Source organism: Panthera leo, chromosome F2, assembly GCF_018350215.1.
Source record: "Panthera leo isolate Ple1 chromosome F2, P.leo_Ple1_pat1.1, whole genome shotgun sequence".
NCBI classification, from domain to species: Eukaryota; Metazoa; Chordata; class Mammalia; order Carnivora; family Felidae; genus Panthera; species Panthera leo.
This window is the reverse complement of record NC_056695.1, coordinates 81,751,475-81,772,990: the sequence shown is the minus strand read 5'-3', so window position 1 is coordinate 81,772,990 and position 21,516 is coordinate 81,751,475. Positions and strand designations below refer to the sequence as shown.

The window sequence follows — 21,516 nt, the reverse complement described above, 5'->3', positions numbered from 1 at the left end:
AAAGAGAGAGAGAGAGAGAGAGGCACAGAGAGAGGGAGACACCGAATTCGAAGCAGGCCCCAGGCTCTGAGCTGTCAGCACAGAGCCTGATGTAGGGCTCGAACTTGTGAGACCTGTGAGATCATGACCTGAACCGAAGTCGGGAGCTTAACCGACTGAGTCACCCACACGCCCCTGGTGCCCCTGACCTCTGGACAAGTAAAGATAGTATTGAGATACAGAAAACAAAAGGGTTTTATACACAAGGTGACATATTCATTGCCAGTGGACTCAGACTACAAAGAATAAGGAAGGAAGTTCTTCAAGATAAATAAAATACCCACACGTGGGAAGAGGAAGCTTTAGGAAGGTCAGAGAAGCAGAACTGATGGCTGTTTGGATAAATAGAAAAGAGTATTTCTGATGTGAAACAGCAACAACAGCAACAATGGCCGAGTTTATTTTATTTTATTTTTTAAATGTTTATTTATTATTGAGAGACAGAGAGACGCAGAGCATGAGCAGGGGAGGGGCAGAGACAGGGTGAGACACGGAATGTGAAACAGGCTCCAGGCTCCGAGCCGTCAGCACAGAGCCCGACGCGGGGCTTGAACCCACGGACCGTGAGATCATGACCTGAGCCGAAGTCGGTTGCCCAACCGACTGGGCCACCCGGGCGCCCCAACAATGGCCGAGTTTATAACACGTCTGCTGGATAAGATGGTGGAAGCACATGGAATGGTGTAGACAAAGCGGTCTGGTGCACGTCCTGAACTCCTCGGGTGGGGTGGCCACGCTGAGTCAAGGTCAGTCACGGCAGGGCAAGGATGTGTACTGTCACCTCCAAGGTAACCCCTGAAGAATCATAAGAGATTTGTCTCTAGAAGAGAAAATGAAACATGGAAAATATTTCTTAAGCCCAAAAGAACGCAGGAAACAGAAAAGAAACACTTGGGAAAACAAAAAGAGTATAGTTCTCACACCAAGTGCGAGCGCACTGACCACCCTCATGTACAGGCGAAAACGTTCAGACAGACCAGATAGAAAAGAATAAACTGGTTACAACTCTCATTTTATTTTACTTGGTATTTTATTAATTAATTAATTAATTAATTTATTTATTTATTTAAAAAGATTTTATTTTTAAGTATCTCTGTGCCTAATATGGGGCTTGAACCACAACCCTGAGATCAAGAGTCACATGCTCCACAGGCTGAACCAGCCAGGTGCTCCAACAACTCTCATTTTAAAAATATGGAGGGGCGCCTGGGTGGCTCAGTCGGATAAGCAGCCGACTTCGGCTCAGGTCATGATCTCGCGGTCTGTGAGCTCGAGCCCCGCGTTGGGCTCTGTGCTGACAACTCAGAGCCTGGAGCCTGTTTCAGATTCTGTGTCTCCCTCTCACTGACCCTCCCCCGTTCATGCTCTGTCTCTCTCTGTCTCAAAAATAAATAAATGTTAAAAAAATTAAAAATACATAAAAAATAAAAATAAAAATATGGATATGGTCGGGGGGGGGGGGCAGATGGCACCTGGGTGGCTCAGTGGGTTCAGCACCCGACTTTGGCTCAGGTCATGATCTTGTGGTTCGAGCCCCGCATCAGGCTCTGTGCTGAAAGGCTTGGAGCCTGGAGCCTGCTTCGGATTCTGTGCCTCCCTCTCTCTCTGCTCCTCCCCTGCTCACGCTCTCTCTTTCTCAAAAATAAATAAACATTAAAAAAAAAAACTAAAAAATAAGGATAGAGAACAGCAGAAAGACAAAGAACCCACACGGATGCGCCACGATGAGAGTCACCCAGGAGATTTGCTGCAGTGCCAGTGCCACAGAAAGTACACCGGCAGCCGAGCATTGTGACTGACACGCAAGAGAGACTTCATAGTGATAAAGCGTCAACACAGCACAGAGACACATCAGTCCCACGTGTGCACACGTCTAACACCAGCTTCAGGATGTTTAAGGGAAAGACAGCAGGTTGAACGTTGAGGCAAGTCCGCAATCACTTTTAGATATTTTATATAAAATTTTAAATAAGTAATAGAACAAGTGGACAAAACCCAATTAGAATACACGAATCTGTAAAAAAAAAAAATGTGGAAAATTAACAGACCTATGTAGAACATGATACCAAGCATCAGCATCCACATTTCTTTGGATTTTTACTTAAAAACTGACCAAAATGTCATGTGCTCAACCATGCCATTAATCTAGAAAAATAAGTGAAAATTATTAAAAGTATATAAAAATAAATAAAACGTATTGGAAAGGAAGAAAGGCAAACCAGAATGGCTAATGTTGCAGGCACTGAAGATTCCCGGTGTTGTTGAGAACGAGGGACAACTGGGGCTCACGCTTCGCTGGTACAACGACGGCACTTTGAGACACGTTTGGCGTCACCCGTTAAAGTTAGAGACACACATACCCTGGAACCCATAGTTCCACTCCCAGGTGTGTGCCAAAGAGAAGTAAGTCCAGTGAGATAAATGCCCAGGACGTTCGGAGCTGTATTTTCCAAGAGACTCAGACCTATAAACAACCTGAATGTCCACTGACAACAGAACAGGTGAATAAGTGTCATCATAGTCACAAAATAGAACACTGCATGGTCTTGAAAAGCATTATTTACTGCTACACTCATCAGCACAATAACCTCACAAACATAATGCTGAATTTAAAGAGCCAGGACAGGCAACCCGTCTGGACCTTTCATGCATCCGTCCAGTCCCTTCACTTTTCCTGTATTCTGTGGAAACAAGTTCCCGGTTTCACACTCACACGGAGGGGCTTGCACGGAGTCACAGGTGTGAGCACAGAGGCCATCTTATAATTCTGCCCACCGGATTTCATCTCTAATGACTGGGGGAAGGATGGAATTTGTAATGGGACAACCAGGCAGGTGTTTGGTGTAAGAAATAAGCCCACAGACCCAATCAAAGGAGGGACGTGGAGATTTGGAGCACAGTGAAGGGAAGCTTTAATGACCGTTCTTGCAAGAGCCGTGTCTGAGGGACAGGCACACTCAGGGCAGTTACAGCAGACAATTTATCTCCTAGCGGGCAAGCCCCTCCCCTGGTTCCTCATTGGCTGAGCACTACAGAGGTAAGTCGCTTCCCTGATTCCTCATTGGCTGGGTACTGCAGAGGTTACAGCCTGTCCGGAAACCCGCCTATGCCCATGGAAGTAAGCAGTAGTCTGACTGGAACAAATGTACCTTGCCTGAGACGACCAGAGACTTTCAGTCCCTCCTCCCGTTATTCTACGGGAAAAGTTCATGGCCAAGTCCGGGAAGCTAAACCGTGAAACTAAGCCCGCTAAACCGAGAGGGGAGGAAGAACCAGGAAGTGAAGTGTCTAAAGGTTTGGGACTCCATTGTGTGTGTGGGGGGGGGGGGGGGGGGGGGGGGGGGGGGGGGGGGGGGGGGGGGGGGGGGGTTGTACCTATTTCCAGCCGGTTGTAAACCTACTGTTAACTGGACAGCCCAGCTTTTATTATCTCTGGAAACGAATCATCTCCCTTACGCCTCACATTTGGGAAATCGCAGAATTAGATCTATCGCGTCCTAGGAGTAAACTCCAAGCGGGTCCTGGATGTAAATGTGAAATCGTGTGTGGGCGCAGGCCTGGGATGAAGGAAGGAACTTCTCACGAGTCAAAATCCACCCACAGAGCACGTCGATGAAACCGGTGGCCTTAAAAAAAAAAATAAAATCTTTTGAAAGCCAAAATTGCCCGTAAACAAAATCGGAAGCCACCGACAGACTCGCTGAGAGACCGAATCTGCCACATGCCGACCGCGGAAGGACAAACACTCAGAAGCGCCCAGAGAGCCTTTAAAATGGATGAGCCGAGTGTGGAGTGGGGGCTCCCGGGCCTGCTCCCCCACAGACACACGCAAGAAACTGGCAAAACACCGTCAGAGCCAACTTTCTTGGAGTCTGAAAGACAGCCAAAGGTTTCGGGCAAGCAAGCACAAGCTTAATTAAGAAAGAGGCGTCTGGTGGGGGAGCGCTGCCCGCCCCCGGCCCCCCAGGAGTCTGAGGAGTCTGTCTTGAGGAGGCACCTCACTTCCTGTGCTTGCCGTGGGCTCCTGGTGCCAGGAGGCCCGGAGCCCAGATTGTTCTCAAAGAACTGTGGTTGTCTGTTTTCATCTACCGACTGGCTCCCCCCAAAAGCACGAAAGGGTTGCCTTTATTTTGGCTAACTCAGGACCCTTTGGGCAAAGCAAGGAAGGGCCTGGGTCTCCAGGGGTCCTGCGGGCTCGTACTCAGGGCGTGAGCACCCCTCCTGTCACCGGGGGCAAAGGGCCCACCGCTTGGGGTGCAGCAGCCCAAGTCTCCTGGTTTCAGCGAAGTTTATTACTTGCAGAAAGCAAGGAGACGGGGAGATAGTTCTCCACGCAGGGTCTCCTTCTGCGGCTGGTGCAGGAAGCTTTCGTTCCATGGCTGGGGGCAGGGGCAGGGGGCTCCGCACAAGTAACTTACACCCAGGCCGTTCCCCGGTCCTTGAATTCACCTGCCGCGCCCAGCGCCTCAGTGCGCTTGCGCATACATCGTAGGTTCAAAACCATGGTGGAAAACCTCACCCACAGGAGATGTTGATACTATAGCGAGCAGAGGGCACCCTTCCTCCCCCGTCCCAGGACTCTCTCTGTGGCACAACAGGGTAGCTTCCTTCCTCAAAGCCGGTGAGACCGTATGCCTGCCTTCAGGGTGGGGCTTCAGTCTGTGCAATGTAATCACAGACATCGGTCACCCCCCACCGCCTTTAGGTCTTGGGTCCTGCCTGCTGTCAAAGGGAAGGGGCCCCAAGAGGGTGCGAGCAGCAGGGGGCAGGACCCTGGCGCCTCAGAGTCCCGCTGTCGGCCCCGGGGCACTGTTACTTACTGGGTAGGAATGGAGGGCAGCCTGAGTCCAGGCCAGGCTGACAACACTGGGCCAAGCTCAGACCTCTGCTTCCAGAACCCCAGAGGGCGAGGCCCTGGGTCAGCTACTTGCAGTGTGGCCCCCCCTGGAACCCAGGCCGGCTGGGGAAGGCCGGCACCCCTATCTGCCATGTCACTGTCTTTGCGGGGCCCAGCTCTGCTCTACTCCCCCAGAGACCCTTCGAGGAGGGGTCAGTTCATCTTCTGCTTGGGGAGGGGATGAAAGGCTGCCAGGCTGAGTCCCTCCCCCACGGTGAGAGTTCAGCAAAGCCACCGACTCAGCCAAACTCCCGCAGGAAACAGATGCTGCATCCAGATCAGAAGAATAGGAAGAGACTGGCCTAAGGTGCTGGGGCGGGGCAGGACCTAGAGAAGCCACGTGGTGTCCCCTCCAGGGCTGGCTGCAGGGATGTCCACTGTCTACTGCCCAGGCTGGAAAGCTGGCAGAGGGAGGGGATGGGGGAGCTGCTCAGGAGAGGTGACAGGAGCGTCCCAGGAAAGCCTGCAGGAGGGAGCCCATGGGGTCAACACCCAACGTCAATCTTCTCTTGGTCTCTGTTGGGCTCCCGATGGTCACCCCCAACCTTATAGCCCCTCGTGGCTGTGGAGGATGAGTGGGCTGAGGTCAGGTGGTATCGGCTGTCACCCACATCCTGCCCTCCTCCCCACCCCCCTGCCTGCCGCCACCCCCAGCCCATCTCCTCTCTGTGCCTTCCCCGCCCCCCACACCCCGAATCTGTTTCTTATGCCTTTTCCTTAGAGGCTCCGATGTTTCCACTGCACCTTCTCACACCGAGGGCAGATAAAGGGACTCCAGAAAAACCGAACCAGGTGATACTCTGGGACCCCAAGTGAGGAGAGAGCGTCCTCTGCATGTCACAGAGTGCCTCCCTGGGGACGTTAGGCACGCTCTTTCCACGTGAGACATCTCCACAGGCTGGAGCACAGCACAGTGGCCCCCGCACGGCTGGCCTGCTGGCATGGCCCCTCAGGCCACCCGTCCTGGGTGGGCTGCGGGGGGACTGGCTGGGGCAGTCAGGTCTCAGCAGGCCTGAGCGCTGGCCACAGCTGCCCTGTCATTCCTGGGTCTTGTTTTGTCCCCATCTGCAGCTCTGTTCTCCCCGCTTATCAGGAGATGGCCTCGGTCCCACCTGGACCCACTGGCCAGCAGGCTGGGGGACCTCGAAAATCAACCATAAGAGAGCAGAGCGGGTCTAGTGCAGGCAGATGCAAGGTCGGGGTGTGGGGGAGGAGGTGCAGTGCCCCCCCCCGGCCTGGACCACGGGCACCCCTGGAGGAGCACAGTGGGAGGAAGCCAGAGGACAGGCAGGATCCCCTCCACCTCCCAGGCCAGCAGGTGCAGACCCAGCAGCCAGGGAGGGGCAGCCCAAGGGGCAGGGGCCAGGCACACCCATTCACTTCCCCCTCTGTGGGCAGAGAGACCCCCTCTGTGGGCAGATGCAGGAAATCCGGGGTCAGAAGACAAAGCTGAATTTGGCTACCCAGAAACAGGGTGGGGAGGGGCATCCCCAGGCACCTGGGCGCTGAGATTGGGGAGCCTGGGCTCCTGGCCAGAGCGGTGCCTGGCCCAACAGCCCTCACAGGGCTCCTGGCTGCAGCCTGGACAGATGCCAGGGCCCAGGAGAGTCTGGGGCAGGGCCACCCAGCAAGGTTCCTTTCCCCAGCCCCGCCCCTCCCCACCCTACCTACCTTCCCCCAGCCTGCAGGAAATAGAAACTCAAAGCCCCAGGCTCCTCCTCCCATCCCCTCTGCACCTCACCCAGCCCCACCCTGCCTCCCTCTGCTCCCACACTCAGCCTGCCCCCCACCAGCCTCCCACCTCCCCAGGCAGGGGCAGCAGGAACCAGGGGGGCCACGATTCTCTGACCCCAGCCCTACAGGGACTTGGCCCTTCGACCTAGAGCAGAAGGAATGCTGGGCCCGAGGGCTGTTCACTCAGGAGGGCAAGTGGCTCCAATGCCCAGCCTCAGTCCCCACTTCTGGAAACGGTATGACCATGGTGATCTGTGAGTGCAGGTGCAGGCAGGGTGATTCAGATTAATGTCACCTGGAGAACAGTAGATGCCAGAGAGGGAAGCTTAAGTTACTTTTACCAGGAACACAGATAGGGCACACAGATAGCCCACCACTGCCTCTGCCTGGTGCTCTGATAAGAGAAAAACCTCTCTAAAGGCCTGAGATATAAGGGATGCCACTTTACACAAAAACAGATACATAGACCAACGGAACAGAATAGAGAACCCAGAAATGGACCCACAAACGTATGGCCAACTAATCTTTGACAAAGCAGGAAAGATTACGTCCAATGGAATAAAGACAGTCTCTTCAGCAAGTGGTGCTGGGAAAACTGGACAGCGACACACAGAAGAATGAACCTGGACCACTTCCTTAGAGCAGACACAAAAATAAACTCAACATGGATGAAAGACCTCAATGTAAGACAGGAAGCCATCAAAATCCTTGAGGAGAAAGCAGGCAAAAACCTCTTTGATCTTGGCCGCAGCAACTTCTTACTCAACACACCTCCGGAGGCAAGGGAAACAAAAGCAGAAATGAACTACTGGGACCTCTTCAACATAAAAACCTTCTGCACAGCGAAGGAAACAATCAGCAAAACTAAAAGTCAGCTGACAGAATGGGAGAAGATATTTGCAAACAACATATCAGATAAAGGGTTAGTCGCCAAAATCTATAAAGAACTTCTCAAACTCAACACCCGAAAAACAAATGATCCAGTGAAGAAATGGGCAGAAGACGTGAATAGACACTTCTCCAAAGGAGACATCCAGATGGCCGAGCGACACATGAAAAGATGCTCAACATCCCTCATCATCAGGGAAACACAAAGCAAAACCACACTGAGATACCACCTGACACCTGGCAGAATGGCTAACGTTAACAACTCAGGCAACAACAGATGTTGGCGAGGATGCGGAGAAAGAGGAACCCTTGTGCGCTGCTGGTGGGAATGCAAACTGGTGCAGCCGCTCTGGAAACCAGTGTTAAAAATAGAACCATCCTAGAACTCAGCAATTGCACTATTAGGTATTTATCCAAGGGATACAGGTATGCTGTTTCGAAGGGGGCAAATGCACCCCAATGTTTACAGCAGCGCTATAACCAAAATACCTAATAGCGAATACCAAAAGTATGGAAAGAGCCCAAATGTTCATTGACTGACGAATGGATAAAGAAGATGTGGTTTATATATACAATGGAATACTACTTGGCCATGAACAAGAATGAAATCCTGCCATTTGCGACAATGTGGATGGAACTGGAAGGCATTATGTTGAGTGAGATAAGTCAGGCAGAGAAAGACAGATATATGTTTTCACTCCTATGTGGATCCTGAGAAACTTAACAGAAGACCATGGGGGAGGGGAAGGGCAAAAAGTCTCAAACAGAGAGGGAGGGAGGCAAACCATAAGAAACTCTTGAGAGCAAACTGACGGTTGAAGGGGGGGCGGGTGGGCAGGGAAAGTGGGTGATGGGCATCGAGGAGGGCGCTTGTTGGGATGAGCACTGGGCGTCGTACGGAAGCAATGGATCACGGGCCTCTACTCCCGAAGCCGAGAGCCCACTGTGCGTTAGCCAACTTGGCAATGAACTCTATCTCAAGAAAATAATAGGGGGACGCCACTTTAGATTTCTTTCTAAATCAGTGTGACCGTGCGTGAACTTTGTTTAAACCAAAAGCCAGGTTTATGGCACCTGTGCTGTGAATGAGTAGTCTACGGGAAAACCGTCTTGTCCCTAACGCGTGCGCCAATCCCACACTCTGTGCTCCTTGACACGGAACTTGTGCTTCCTGCCCAGATGCTAATGTATCATCTTGAGCTTTTCCAAGACGTAAAAACGAGCGTAACCCTGTAACAACCATTCATTCTCCGGGGCGCTTTCTTCCCCGTGAGCAGCATGCTCCTGGACCAGCTCTCCTAACTTGGGCTGGAACAACACTGTCAGAGATTCCAAAAGGTTGGTTCAGTTTGTGTCCAGAGGCTCCCAGTGTTTTCCAGGTCAAGTATGATTTCCTGGCCTTGGCTTTGGAAGCCCGGAGTCCTCACTGCCTGCCAGAACCAATACCCTCCCAAGGTGGCCCACCCACCTCAGCCACCGCCTGGCCTCCCGTCCCCCCTCCCCGACCTGGCAGTGTCCCCCCGCCCCCACCCCAGGAAGGGGCTCAATCACCAAGGCTAGTGAAAGGCCCCAAGCTGAGCTAGAAATGGGGGCAGGGCTCAGAAAAGTAACCCTCACAGTCTCCTCCCGAGGCTGGCCCAGCTGGTGGAGCCTGCGCCTCTAGACATCAAGGTCATGAGTTTGAGCCCCACGCTGGGCATAGAGGTTACGTGAAAATAAAAATGTTAAAAAGCCAAAGTGAACCTCAGAGGGAACGGAGCCGCAGGGTGTCACCTCCTAAGACACAGACACATTGCGTGCACCCAGGTCCCGCCCTACTGAGCAGGGCGCACACACATCCCACCGGTGGGGGAAGGACCTCTGGCTTAATTTAGTGGCTACAGGCTATAGAACATTCCATTGTTTGCGCAAAAACAATCAGAATTTCCTCAGCTAGGGCCTAGTCTTTCTTCACCGAGTTTATCGAGTTTATCGGTTGTTCACAAGGAAATCCTGTGGGTATTGCCCTCAGAGCCCTAGAGATAGACCTCTGTTCCGGCTGGCGGCCCCCTCAGACACTGGCCTGCACTCCTCCCCCCCCCCCCCCCCCCGCTGCTGTTTCTGGAACTTTCTATGCACGCTGCGCACTAACCGCTCGCTCCCTTTTCCGTCTTCGCTCAAAAATCCCTTTCTCCACCTTGAAGTTGCAACCTTTGAAGTTGCAAAATTACATGTAAAATTGCACACAAACCCCTCCCTCCCCCCCACGCTCCAGAGCACTTCCGGGGCTGGGCACAGGGAGTTACCTGTGAGCCACTCCCGACTTGCTGCCTTCCAGGTCTCTTTACGGCACAGAAGTGTCCTTTTCCCCTGATGTGCCCCCAGTTGCTGGCACACTGCTCGTTAAGAACAGGTGCTAAGTGGACACGGGCGTGTGACTGGGGCCTGGTAGGGATTACCTGCCTGAGCTAAGGTCCCTGGATCTTGGTTACTGGGGCTGTGGGGACGGGGGCCTTCCCGCTTCCTCCTTCACACCCTTCCTTCCTTTTCTTCCTTTACACCGGACTTGAAAGAGCCGACTCCTCTCTCTCCTGGTGCATTTTAATTGCCCCAGTCTCAGCAGAGCCCACCCGAGGACCGGGGCTCCCCAGAAGGCCAGGTCGGTGCCCCCTTCTCTCCAGCCCCCTGTTCCGCCGTCCCCGACCCCAGCCCCCAGCAGCTGGCCTGCACCGGGTTTGGGGAGACCCCGTGGTGGGCGGATGGGGGTGTGGGGGTGAGCAGCCCCCGGAGGGGGTGGTGAGGGCCCCTGCTTCTGCTCCCCCACCAATGTGAGCGCGTGGCTGCAGGCTGGCAGGGGCAGGGGCTCCCCCTCTCAGCTCTCCCGTTGCCCGGGGCTGTCGGGCCTAAGGAACAGGAGGTGGGAGGGACCCCAGGGCATCCAGTTCGCCATTCTTGCTCCGTCAGTGAAGCTGTAAGCTCTTATCCCTTGGTCACCGGGACAGTCCACCGGCCCCTACAGCCCCATTCTCTGCCTCGACGGCCCCAGATGGCGGGCGGTGGGGGGGTGGTGGTTGCTCAGCAGGTGGAAAATGTCCTCTGTCGCAGTGCTGGACGCTGGGAATCCGGAACCCACGTGTAGGCTGGGCTGGGCCCCCTCTGAAGACAGCAGGGCAGACCCACGCCTCACCTCCCCTGCCGCCCTCCGCGGTCCCTGGCTGCTGGCTGCATCTCTCCAGTCTGTCCCTGTGGTCACTTGGCTCTCCTCTCCCTGCACGCCTGTCTCCTTACGAGAACACTAGTCACATAGGACTTAGGGCCCACCCTGCGGCGGGTGGGGCTCGTCTTCGCCAATTCTGTCTGCGACGACCCTACGGCAAAGCAAGGTCAAATTCACGGGCAGGTAGGACTTGGACAGATTGTTTGAGGAACACAGTCCAACCCAGAAGAGGGGAGTTGGAGACTGGCCACCTGCAGCGGGACAGAGTGAATAGACTGAACATTGTGGGCGGCGGAGGCTGTGGGAAAGGCGGCCCCGGAATGAGCTCCCCCCCCACCCCACCCCGTGTTGGATCACGTGCAGACACTGGTTTGAACACGCGGTTCCGATGGGCCCAGGGCACGGACGTGCCACAAGTGTCCAGGTGAAAGACAGCGGTGGCCTGTGTTTCCTGGGTCTGTGCACTCACAGCGGCACCCAGCAGGGACAAGTGTGTCTACAGTTTGATCCCGGAACCGCTCTCTGCCAAGAAGAAGCAGGGCTCCTGGGAGAAGAGCTGCTCCAGGGCTGGTTCCAGAACAGAGCAAGAGGAGCTGGGAACGTTTCAGATGCCAGAAAGCCTGGATGCCCCCCCCCCCCACCCCCCCACCCCCCGCCCTGCAGGACGGGGACACGGCAGGACAGAGAGACCAGCTCTAAGGCTCAGAGCACCACGTCTGGGGTAATCTGAGCATCACACTGCACAGAGACAGAGTCGGATCTCAGCCTACTGCACGGGGTGGACACCCCCAAGTCCACGCTCGCCCGGTAAGCGGAGTGGCCAGAGCCCCAGAGACCAGGAGGAGGGAGCTCGTCAGCGGCTCCTTCAGCTCCTGGGCAGACAGCAGTTCTGAGCGCCAGCCCTCCCTCCGCGCGGTGTCTGCTCGAGGCCCTGGCTGGGAAATGGTGGAAAAGCGTCCACCGCGAGGCTTGGGGGGCTCCTCGAGGTGGTGGGGCACATGCTGGGTGCTGAGAACTTACCTCCCACCTCACTCCTCGTCCACACCGCCTCCTGGATGCGGCGAGGCGTGGCCATCTGAACCTTTCGGGTGCGCTGCCTTTCCCGTGCATCCTTCCAAACCCAGCCCTCTTCTCTCCTCCCACGTCTCCACACCCTGGACATGGCCAAGGTGTCCCCTGGCACGGCCAATTGCTCCTGGCTGGGACATGCTAACGTCAGGATTCCTGTCCCTTAAGGGTCGCAAAGAGAAAAGGTGAGGCCACGGTCCAGCAAGGGCTTTCTGGGGCCAAGTGGGGGCCTGTGAAGTCGCCTGAGTCACTTGCTCAGGGGCATGTTTTCCGGCCAGATTATGATGGACTGGACTAGTTATTAATGACAGAGTGGGGCTCTAGTCATATCCAGCCGGCTTATTTTCAGCTGCCATCTGACCAAGACTCCACCCTCAACCAAATTCTGGCAGGATCTTTTGAGCCCTCTTCTTGACAAGGCCTGCACCTTGCCCCCATCCTCTCTTTGGCCTGAACTGCCCCCATTTAGCAAAGAATCCTGCTAAGTGGGTTTATTTATGTATTAAAAAAATTTTTTTGTGGGGGCGCCTGGGTGGCTTGGTCGGTTAAGCGTCCGACTTCGGCTCAGGTTATGATCTCACGGTCCGTGAGTTCGAGCCCCGTGTCGGGCTCTGTGCTGACGGCTCAGAGCCTGGAGCCTGTTTCAAATTCTGTGTCTCCCTCTGTCTCTGCTCCTCCCCTGTTCATGCTCTGTCTCTCTCTGTCTCAAAAATAAATAAAAAACGTCAAAAAAAAATTAAAAAAAATTTTTTTTGATGTTTATTTATTTTTGAGAGAGAGAGAGAGACAGAGCATGAACAGGGGAGGAGCAGAGAGAGAGGGAGACACAGAATCCGAAGCAAACTCCAGGCTCTGAGCCGTCAGCACAGAGCCCGACGCGGGGCTCCAACTCACCAACCACGAGATTATGAGCTGAGCCGCTCATAAAAGTCAGACGCTCAGTGGACTGAGCCCCGCGGGTGCCCCGCTAAGTGAGTTTGGTGAGGCTCCTGCCGCACTCGATTGTGGATGAGATTCCTTATCTCCACCCATGACCGTGACTCACCGTAAGCCCTTCTGCAGCAGGAGCCAGAGCCTCCTGGCCTGGACTCCTGTCCGAGATGCCCCAGGCCCTCCCCTCTCTCTCCGCTCAGGGAGCTGGGCTCACTCCCTCCCCCCTCCGGCAGTCATCCCAGCTCCTACTGCCGCACGTTGAGCGTCTCGAATAAAATCTTGCTACCACTGGAGAAAGTGTCAGCGTGATTCTTCTTTAAGAGCCCGGCACCGTCCCTCCGAAGGATCAGATGCATCATCAGATGCCCCCTGCCCGCCCCAGGTGCACAACTTTGAAGCCTTGTGTCCGCCCCCTGGGCCGGTGCTCTGGGTGCCAGTCGAGAAGCGTGGCGGGGATAGCTGTTTGCGTGCGTGGTCTTCCGTGAACATTCATTTCTGGCTGTTGGGTTGCCAACCGGCCCAGGTACACAGAGGGCAGGGAGAGTGGAAGACAGAAGCAGGCCGGGTTGGTAGGTAGCAGGTTTATAAGCAGAGGGAACTTACACACCGGGCTTGTCTTGGGAGCCACAAGACCCCTAGATCTCGGGCGGGGCCCGGCTGCCGGACCTTCCAAGTTTATGTAGAGGCCATAACTGGTCCAGACCGTCTCAATGCCAGGTTCCTCTGTCAAGGCCGCGTCCTTGGAACAGCAGCTGTTGCGGGAGTGGCTGGCAGAGCACCCGTTCCAAGGACAGGGCCAGCCCTCACGTCCTCTCGATGACTTCCTCCAATGCTGGCATTCGACGTGTGTCCAAATGTCTTCTTCTTATGAGGCATCAGTCACATCGGATTAGGGCTCACCCGCAGGACCTCATGTACCCTTAACGACTTAACGACTTAACGACTTCTTGAAGGGCCCCGTCCCCAGACAGTCACACGATGAGGTGCAACGGTCCCCTTGTCTGCGGTCTCACTTTGCCCAGTCTCCACCACCCGCGGTCTCCGTCACCCGTGCGGCCCGCGGGCGGATGGTCCTCCCCCTCGCCTCGCTCCCTTGGGCCACGTGGCCACTCCGTCATCTCACCTGCTCACGAGAAGAAGGGCCGGGGCAGGCAGGATGCTTTAGAGAGAGCGCAGGTTCTCGCGACTTCCACGACGGTATACTTCTCGTCGCTGCCTTTTCTTCTCACTTAGGGGCCCAATCTCTTCCTGTGCCCGGTTGTAAATCAAACTTTCTCATAGGTATGTACACACAGGAAGAAACGTCGTGCATACAAGGGTTGGTACTATCCGTGTTGAGGCATCCCTGGGCGTCTTGGAGCTGGCCCCTGTGGACAAGGGGCTCCTGTACTGAAGGCTAAGGTATGGAGTGGAGCGAGCAGGGTGGGAGGGACACCACCACAGGGCCTGTCACAGCCCCCCCCCCCCCCCACCGGTTCAGAACATGGGAGCTTGACCCTGGAGTCTAACTTGATGAAGTTCAGTCCCTTGCTTTTCAGGATGCTCTTTCTTGGCAGAGGCCCTGCTGGAACTTTCCTTTATTGAACGCCCCTCCCCGCCCCCGGTTTCTGCACACTTCTACACTTGCCACGACGGGGCTAGCTGTCCACTTCCTCCCTGTTGGCAAGTTTTTTCTAAGATAATTGGACCTTCGGTGACCTCCTGAAGAAACGGAAGATCTCCCCAAATTAGTTTCTGCAGGACCTGTCTGTCCCCGTGCCTCCTTTCACCACCACCAGCCTGCCGCCAGCGTCCGAGAGTCCTGCTTCGCGTCCTCCGGCCTCCTCTCCGCCTCCCTTCCACTCCACACTCAGCCTCTACGGTCGCTCCAACTTGAGGCCACCTGCCACCCCCAGGGGCCCTCAGGGACGCAGGAACCCCGACAACAACCACTAAGGCTGAGAGGCTAATTGGAAACAGTGTTATCCACCCAGAGGAGCTTTGGAGACACCGGAGGGCTGCTTGGCGACCCCTCAGCACCTCGACCAAAGTGTAATCCACAGTCCCCATGAGAGACCACACATCGGGGCAGGAGAGAATCTCAAGGGGTGTTCCACAATCACCGATGGGTGACCTCACACGGGCTCCTCTACAGAAACGCAGTTCAGAGAAAACTAGAAAGTGGGGCGAAGGTAAGAACCAACTCTTTTATATAAACCAGAGAGTTTTCTGTCACTCTGTTTATGCCTCACCTGCTAACATTTTGGAATAAAGCTATACCGCACCTATCTGTGTCTTCCGGGATGTTTCTGTGTCCACTGTGCCGTGAATATATGATCTTCTCCTGCCTCTGGATAAGACTATCGAAATAATTTATAAACTCTTGTAGAGAGGATTGTTCTAATTTGCTTAGAGGTCAGTGAGTGCTCACATAGACAAAACATCCCTAAAACTCTTATGAATTTTAGAAACCAACCAAATGCTGTTCAAGTTTATGTGATTTGGGTAAATCTTGGGTAAATAAGATTGGATATCGTTGGTTTAGGAAACACAGCTATGTCTCCTGAGTTCGCATCACTAAGTAGAACATAAGCATACGTTTTGAATTTATTCTATCTGAGTTTGCCAGTCAAATAAGCTAATGTTACATCTACTGGATGTTTAAGATCATGTGAATTTAGGGGTGCCTGGGTGGCTCAGCTGGCTGCGCGTCCAACTTCGGCTCGGGTCAGGATCTCGGGGTTCGTGAGTTCGAGCCCCACATCGGGCTTACTGCTGTCAGCTTGTCAGCACAGAGCCTGCTTCGGACCCTCTGTCCCCACTCTCTCTGGCCCTCCCCTGCTCTTCCAAAGATAAATTAATAAATATTTTTTTTAAAGATTATATAAATGAGAAGTTCAACCTAAGAATCAATGTACAAGGTGAAGAGGCCATAAAAATGAGCTGCTCGACACCCATTACTACATGGAAGTCAGGTGCAGCAAGAAAACGAAAAACAATGTATTGAAACGTTCAATATTTTTTCTTTTTGCTTCTGTGATTTTGGGGGGTACTTTTTTGGGGACGATGCATGCAAGACAGGACAGGCTTGTGGGATGGGGGGGTGGGGAGGACTGGGGGAGGAAGGGAGACACACGACCTCTGAAGGTGGAGCCAGAAACGGGGCAGGGGGGAGGGAGGGGCGCCCAGCTTCCTTCTGGAATTTCCACAAAGTCACTGCTTGTCAGCTAGGTGACACCCCCTCTTGATCTGGGACTCAGGGTCCTGCCTGGGGTCTGACAGCTAGAACTCCCGGAAGAGGTGGAGACAGGAGAGCCCGGCCCCGGCTTCCTCTGGGTGGGGCGCCAACAGATTGGAGAACAAGTTCTTTGGCCACCAGGGAAGAGGCTCCAGATGCCTGCTCACCCGAAGGGAGCCTGACGTTAGTAGGTGAGTGAAGCGGGAAGGAGCCCCGTCTGTATCCCCGTCTGAATCCCTGCGGAGGCACAGGAGGGGTCATCCAGGGAGGGCCAGGGTCTTGGGAGGTAGGAGCCTGAGCCTGGGGTGCCCCCAGGGTCCCACCCACACGTGTTGTTTCCAGGAGCCATGAGAGGCCTCCAGCTGGTTTTGCTGGTTTTCCTGCTGTGCTGGGAGCGTGGTGAGCATCAGGGCACCGGCGGGGTCTGCACCGGGAGGTGGGGGGTGGCGGGGGGGACCATGGGTAGCACCCCCCTCCTCTGCCGCCACCACGAGAGGCTGTGTGGTTTTGTGCATGTGAGGGGTCTGTCCTCCAGGACACGGTCCCGGCCCCCCCACAATGGTTCTGGCCTCAGGGGCTCTAAACCCAGCCTTCCCGCCCTCCCCACCGGCCTAGTCCTCAGCCTGCAGTGCTACAGCTGTTTGGAACTGGAGAACACGAGCCAGTGCCAGCCCATCCAATGTCCCATGTCCGGCGTCTGCTTCAACAGTGACATGACCGTGACCTTGGGCAGTGGTGAGTCTCCAGCACCCAGAGGATGCGGGCGGGCGGTTCAGGGAGCTCTGCCCTGAGGCCTCCCAGTCTCTCGGATGGGTGCAGGTATGGCAGGGGACCTCCTCCAGCCTCCCTCAGTGTCCCTATCTGCCAGCTGAGGGGTGGCCTCCCCCAGGCTTTCCAGGGGAGCGTGTGGGGGCCTGGTGGGACCGGATGGGACTCTGCGGCAGAGGAGGGCCTCGTGCCCCCAGAGGATGAGTGACCCGGGCCACCTGAGGGGGCTCCCCTGCCACGCTCCTCCCTCCTTGCCCCCAGGAAAGAAGGTAAACTCCCAGCACAAGGGCTGCGCCCCCTCCTGCGAGGTGGCCACGAAGATTATGAGGCAGCTCTCACAGATGACCAACCCTGAGAGCCTGAGCCAGGGGGTCCTGACTAAGTTCGAAGTGCAGGAGGTGACGTGCTGTGAAAAGGACCTCTGTAACGGGGTGGCCCGGATGGCGCGCAGCTCCTGGGCCCTGGCGGGAGGGCTCCTGCTCAGCCTAGGACCCGCCTTCCTCCGGACCCTGCCGTGAGCACCCTGCAGGTCGGCCGGCAGGCCCGCCGGCGTGCCGGAGCTTCCTGCAACCTGCGCGTTAAGCAAGCTCGCGGCCTCACACACGCACGCGTACATATGCACCCACACACACACATTTGCACCCGCACGCTCGCCCGCACACAGGCTTTCCTGCCCGCCCACCTGGCCCGCCCCGGCCTCAGGCGCCCAGGGCCCTGCCGCACCAACAAGTCTGTCCCGTTTTGCAAACACCATCGACTGACCACCGACCCAAGATGCAGAGGCCGCTAAGCCCCGGCTGGACGGGGGCCCCCAGGAAAGCGGAGCCCACAGCGCAGCCCGGGGCCCGCTAATGGTGTGCCAGCCAGGACCGAAAGAGAATAAACGCTTTCAACACCCCAGCGTTCTTTGCTTGCTTCGCCCCGCGGGGCAGGGTGGGTGGCTCCTGTGGCCTGCCTGGGAGGGACACTCGGCTTCTGCTTGGTTTTGCCTCAGCCAGGCAAGCGCCCGTGGCCCAGGGGCTATGACCTGGGGTTAGCCCTGCACCGCTGGGTGGTGGCTTCCTCTCCTCCCCATGAAGCGTCCAGTGCGTCCTCCCTGACCTGACCCCCCCCCCTCCCCCCCCCCCCCCCCCCCCCCCGCCCCACCGGGGGCCTACCCGGGACTTCCCAGGGAGGCTTCTTCCCAGAGCCTCTGATGGCCGCTGTGCCAGGGGGAATCCTCAGCAGAGGCAGGGGGTGGTGGTGGAAGAGGGGACCTGGGCTGGTTCCTTCCCTCCTTCACACCTTCTCAACCCACACACCCTGACCCTACACGCCCCACCCACAGTGCGATGGGGGAGGGCTCCGGAGCCAGGACACGTACGTGGGGCACAGGGGTGCTTGTGGGCAGAGGAGTTAGGAGAACCACAGCTGGTGGGCCAGTCTCCAGACTGCTGACCTTGCCACGCTGTCCCCTGGGTGACCTTGGGCCCACATCTCTGGCCTGCCCCTGTGACTACTCTCTGGTGACCCCCCCCCCCCCGGGGCACACTGGGTCCCATCCCTCTGCAGCAGCCACAGCCAGAGCCGCTAGTCCGTGCCTCCCTGCCAGTTAATTTCCTTGGGCTTTTTAATCGGTCCATCTTGATAACTAGTACTGATTATTGAAAGTATTTTAGTATGTGTCTTTTTTTCACTGCTGTATCATGATTACAGGCAAACTTTTCACCATTAATATTCTTAAATGTATTAGTGGGTTACTTCAAAATATTTTCTGTTACTATATGAAGAGATTTTCCTATGGTTTTTCTTAAAATTGTTAAGTTCTCCATTTGCAATCTGAGTTTTCATCCATCTGAAGTGTTTTCTCCAGGATACCCCGGGTCCCATCTGGACCAGGGTTGGGCAGGGCTCAGTCTGCTTTTAAAACGTTTCAGCTTTTCATTCTGAAATCAGTTCACACAAAGAAGTTTCAAAAATAGTACACAGTTCCTATCTTCCCTTCACTCAGCTTCCCCGCGTACTAACTTCTTACATAACCTGGGTCAAAAACAGGAAATCAGCACTGACTCTCACAGAGCTGCACGCAGACCCTGTTCCAAGGTCCCCGCTGCACACCAGACGTTCCTGGGGGCCAGAGCCTAGTCCTGGAACAGGCACTACACCCCCGGCCTGGTCCCCAGCCTCCTCACCCGGGGCCTCCAGGCGCCACAAGGGGCGAGGTCCCAGGTCCGACTCCATAGCCCCCAGCCCACCCTGAACGTGTTCCTATCTGAGGGAGGCCGCTGGGCACGGGCTCGAATAGCAGTGGCCTGGGGTAAGCTGACCGACTTGAGTCAGAGTGGCTCTTTCTGTCTGTCCCGGATTCAGTTCTATCCCACCTGGACCCTCTGCACAGTTAGGAACAAGTGTCCCCTGTCCCGCACCCCGCTCTCCTTTCCGTGCAATGGGTGAATGGCCTCGCTTGCCTCCACGGCCCAGCTGCCAGTCACACTCGGCAGGAAGGCCTCCTGGCCTGCCAGGTGTCGGGGGGCAGCGTGCACGTGTATGTGTGGTGCGTGCATGGGTGCGATGCTGCACGTGAGCGGTGTATGGTTCTGGTGTGCATGCGTATCGTATGCCTGTGTGTTGTGTGTGTCGTGTGCAGGGTGTGGGTGGGTGTCACGTGCGTGTTGTGCGTGCTACGTGCGTGTTTGGGGAGGGCGTGTTACACAAGTGGAACTCTTGGGTGGGCCTTGGGCGAGAACAAGGCCACGGCGTCCCTCCGGTACCCTCTTCCTCAGTACTATACTCCCACCCTTTAGGGCCTGGCCCAGCCTGAGCAACAGAGGGATGGTGAGGAGCCCCAAGACATCTGGGATCCTTTAGCCCGGAAGGCAGCAGGCCAAGAGGCTGGGCACCCAGTGTGGCGAGGGGCCACCCCCAGCCCACCCAGAGCCAGAGGATCAGGGCTGCTGGCCTCCCCCACCTCCCTGACCATTCCCTGAAGGGGGAGGAGGCTTCCTAGCGAGGAGATAAAATCTCCGCCAGAAAGGGAATGCCAATGCAGAAACAATGCAGGAGTCAGCCCTCAAGGTCATGGAGAGCCTGGCCACAGCCTACCCTTCCTGAGAGAGCTGCCCGGCATTTCCAGGGGTGGAGGCAGAGGCCAGGAGAGGGTGTGATGTGGGGAGGCACAGGGAGCCTCAGCCAGTCTGTGGCAAAGACAAAGAGCCAGAGATGCTGCCCTGGTCCGTTCGGGTGGTTCACATGTAAGGTCTGTGCCTCATAAAGGCAAAAGAAACATGGATAAAATTAAACTTCCTTATAGCCTGCAGCCCAGTGACAAACACTTGAGACCGGAAGATGAGGACATTCCTCCAGGGACCCCCTACTGTCTTAATGTTAACGCCTTACTAGAGAGAGAAGCAACCTTAGCTTGACAATAGCCAGGCCTCCAGGATCCTGTGAGTTTTCCTCAACATAAGAAAATCCTTTTGGAAACTTCCTTTGTCTCTACCTGCTTCCCCCCCCACCCCCCCCCCCCCCGCCAACAGTGTATAACCAGTCACTCTTATCTCTGCAGCTCTTTCTGCCCACGGCAGCTCTTTCTGTCCCTGTGCTATAATAAAACCACCTTTCGTGTTCAAAACGTCTCAAGAATTCTTTCTTGGCCTTTCGCCCACGGGTTCAAACATAAACCACATCATTTGGCGCTCAACGTGGGGCCTGAGTCTTCTCATCTGGACTCCAAGCCTCAGTGCAAACTTGGTGAGTACTTCCTCTCTTCTCTGTTTACTTTCATTTCAGGGGCTTTTCCAGAAGTATGGTCTCATTGGAACACTTTCATGTCTATTGCTCAGGCTGTAATCCTCTAGTCCGTGACTACTCTACGGGCAGGAGAAAGCATGCTTTTGGCTGGAAGCTAGTACCATGGCTGGAATGGTAATAAGACCCAGAAACTTGATGCCCTGTCTTTATTCCTGTCCTTATGCAAAGTTGTCTTGGGCACTGGACAGCCACCTAAGTCACCAGGACGGCTGCCAATCTCAACACCCTTGTGTGAAGCTTCCTCCTCGTTGGTCAAATGTGATCCACTCCACTTCTGTGGTCCAGTCTCTTCTGGCTGGGAGACCTCCACTGGGAGCTGGCCGAAACCAGTGCCAGATTGAATTAAAACCCAACTGGGGACCATTTCCTAGGAAGTTGGCTGTAAAGACTCCATGTGTTAGACCATCACTTAGACCATGATGGATTTCTATCTTTACTGTTTTCTGTCAATGTTCCCTACTAATTACAGAATTGGGTAATGTCTCCTTGTAAAACTTTTCTAGTGTTTTCCATGGGTTGAAAACAGCAGGTTCATCAAGGCACTGTAACTCGTCTATACACCAGTGGCCATTTGTAGCCTAGGATGCAATGGGGAAGTAGGGGGATGCCAGCATCCCTCCTCTGGGGCAGGGTGGTGATCATAGCGATTTTGGTCATAGGACCCCTAGTTCGCTTTGACACCAGGAACCTCTGACCTATCCTTTATGGGACACCACCTGGTCTCTATTTTTCTAGGAGCATAGGATCTTCTGCTTCAGGCCCCAAGGACTCTCCCTTGGGATGCCTTTTACCCCCTGGAAACAATTTAGATTGCAAGATTTAAGGGAAAAAACTTAATTTTTCTGTAATCAGAATGCATGGCTTCAGTATTCCTTAGGAGATGAAGGGAAATGGCCCATTAATGGTACATTCAGCTTCAGTATGATCGATCAGTTAGATCTCTTCTGCAGGAAACAGGGCAAATGGACAGAGGTACCCTTGGTCCAG

General features: G+C 55.2%; 1 protein-coding gene across 1 annotated transcript; it reads left to right on the top strand.

Moving 5' to 3' along the window:
* The first annotated feature begins 16,059 nt into the window (after positions 1-16,059).
* On the top strand, positions 16,060-17,640 carry LOC122210719 (lymphocyte antigen 6H-like). The gene is made up of 4 exons (XM_042923583.1): positions 16,060-16,163; positions 16,315-16,371; positions 16,588-16,707; positions 17,002-17,640. Exons 2-4 carry the CDS (start codon positions 16,320-16,322, stop codon positions 17,256-17,258), a joined length of 429 nt encoding a protein of 142 aa, XP_042779517.1. The 5' UTR covers positions 16,060-16,163; positions 16,315-16,319; the 3' UTR covers positions 17,259-17,640.
* Positions 17,641-21,516: the final 3,876 nt, after the last annotated feature.

Bases quoted from the DNA above. Each gene is read 5' to 3' on its own strand.
- LOC122210719 (XM_042923583.1), top strand. From the start codon at position 16,320: ATGAGAGGCCTCCAGCTGGTTTTGCTGGTTTTCCTGCTGTGCTGGGAG. The intron at 16,372-16,587 runs GTGAGCATCAGG...CCACCGGCCTAG, and splicing joins CCTGCTGTGCTGGGAGCGTG to TCCTCAGCCTGCAGTGCTAC. The intron at 16,708-17,001 runs GTGAGTCTCCAG...CCTTGCCCCCAG, and splicing joins GACCGTGACCTTGGGCAGTG to GAAAGAAGGTAAACTCCCAG.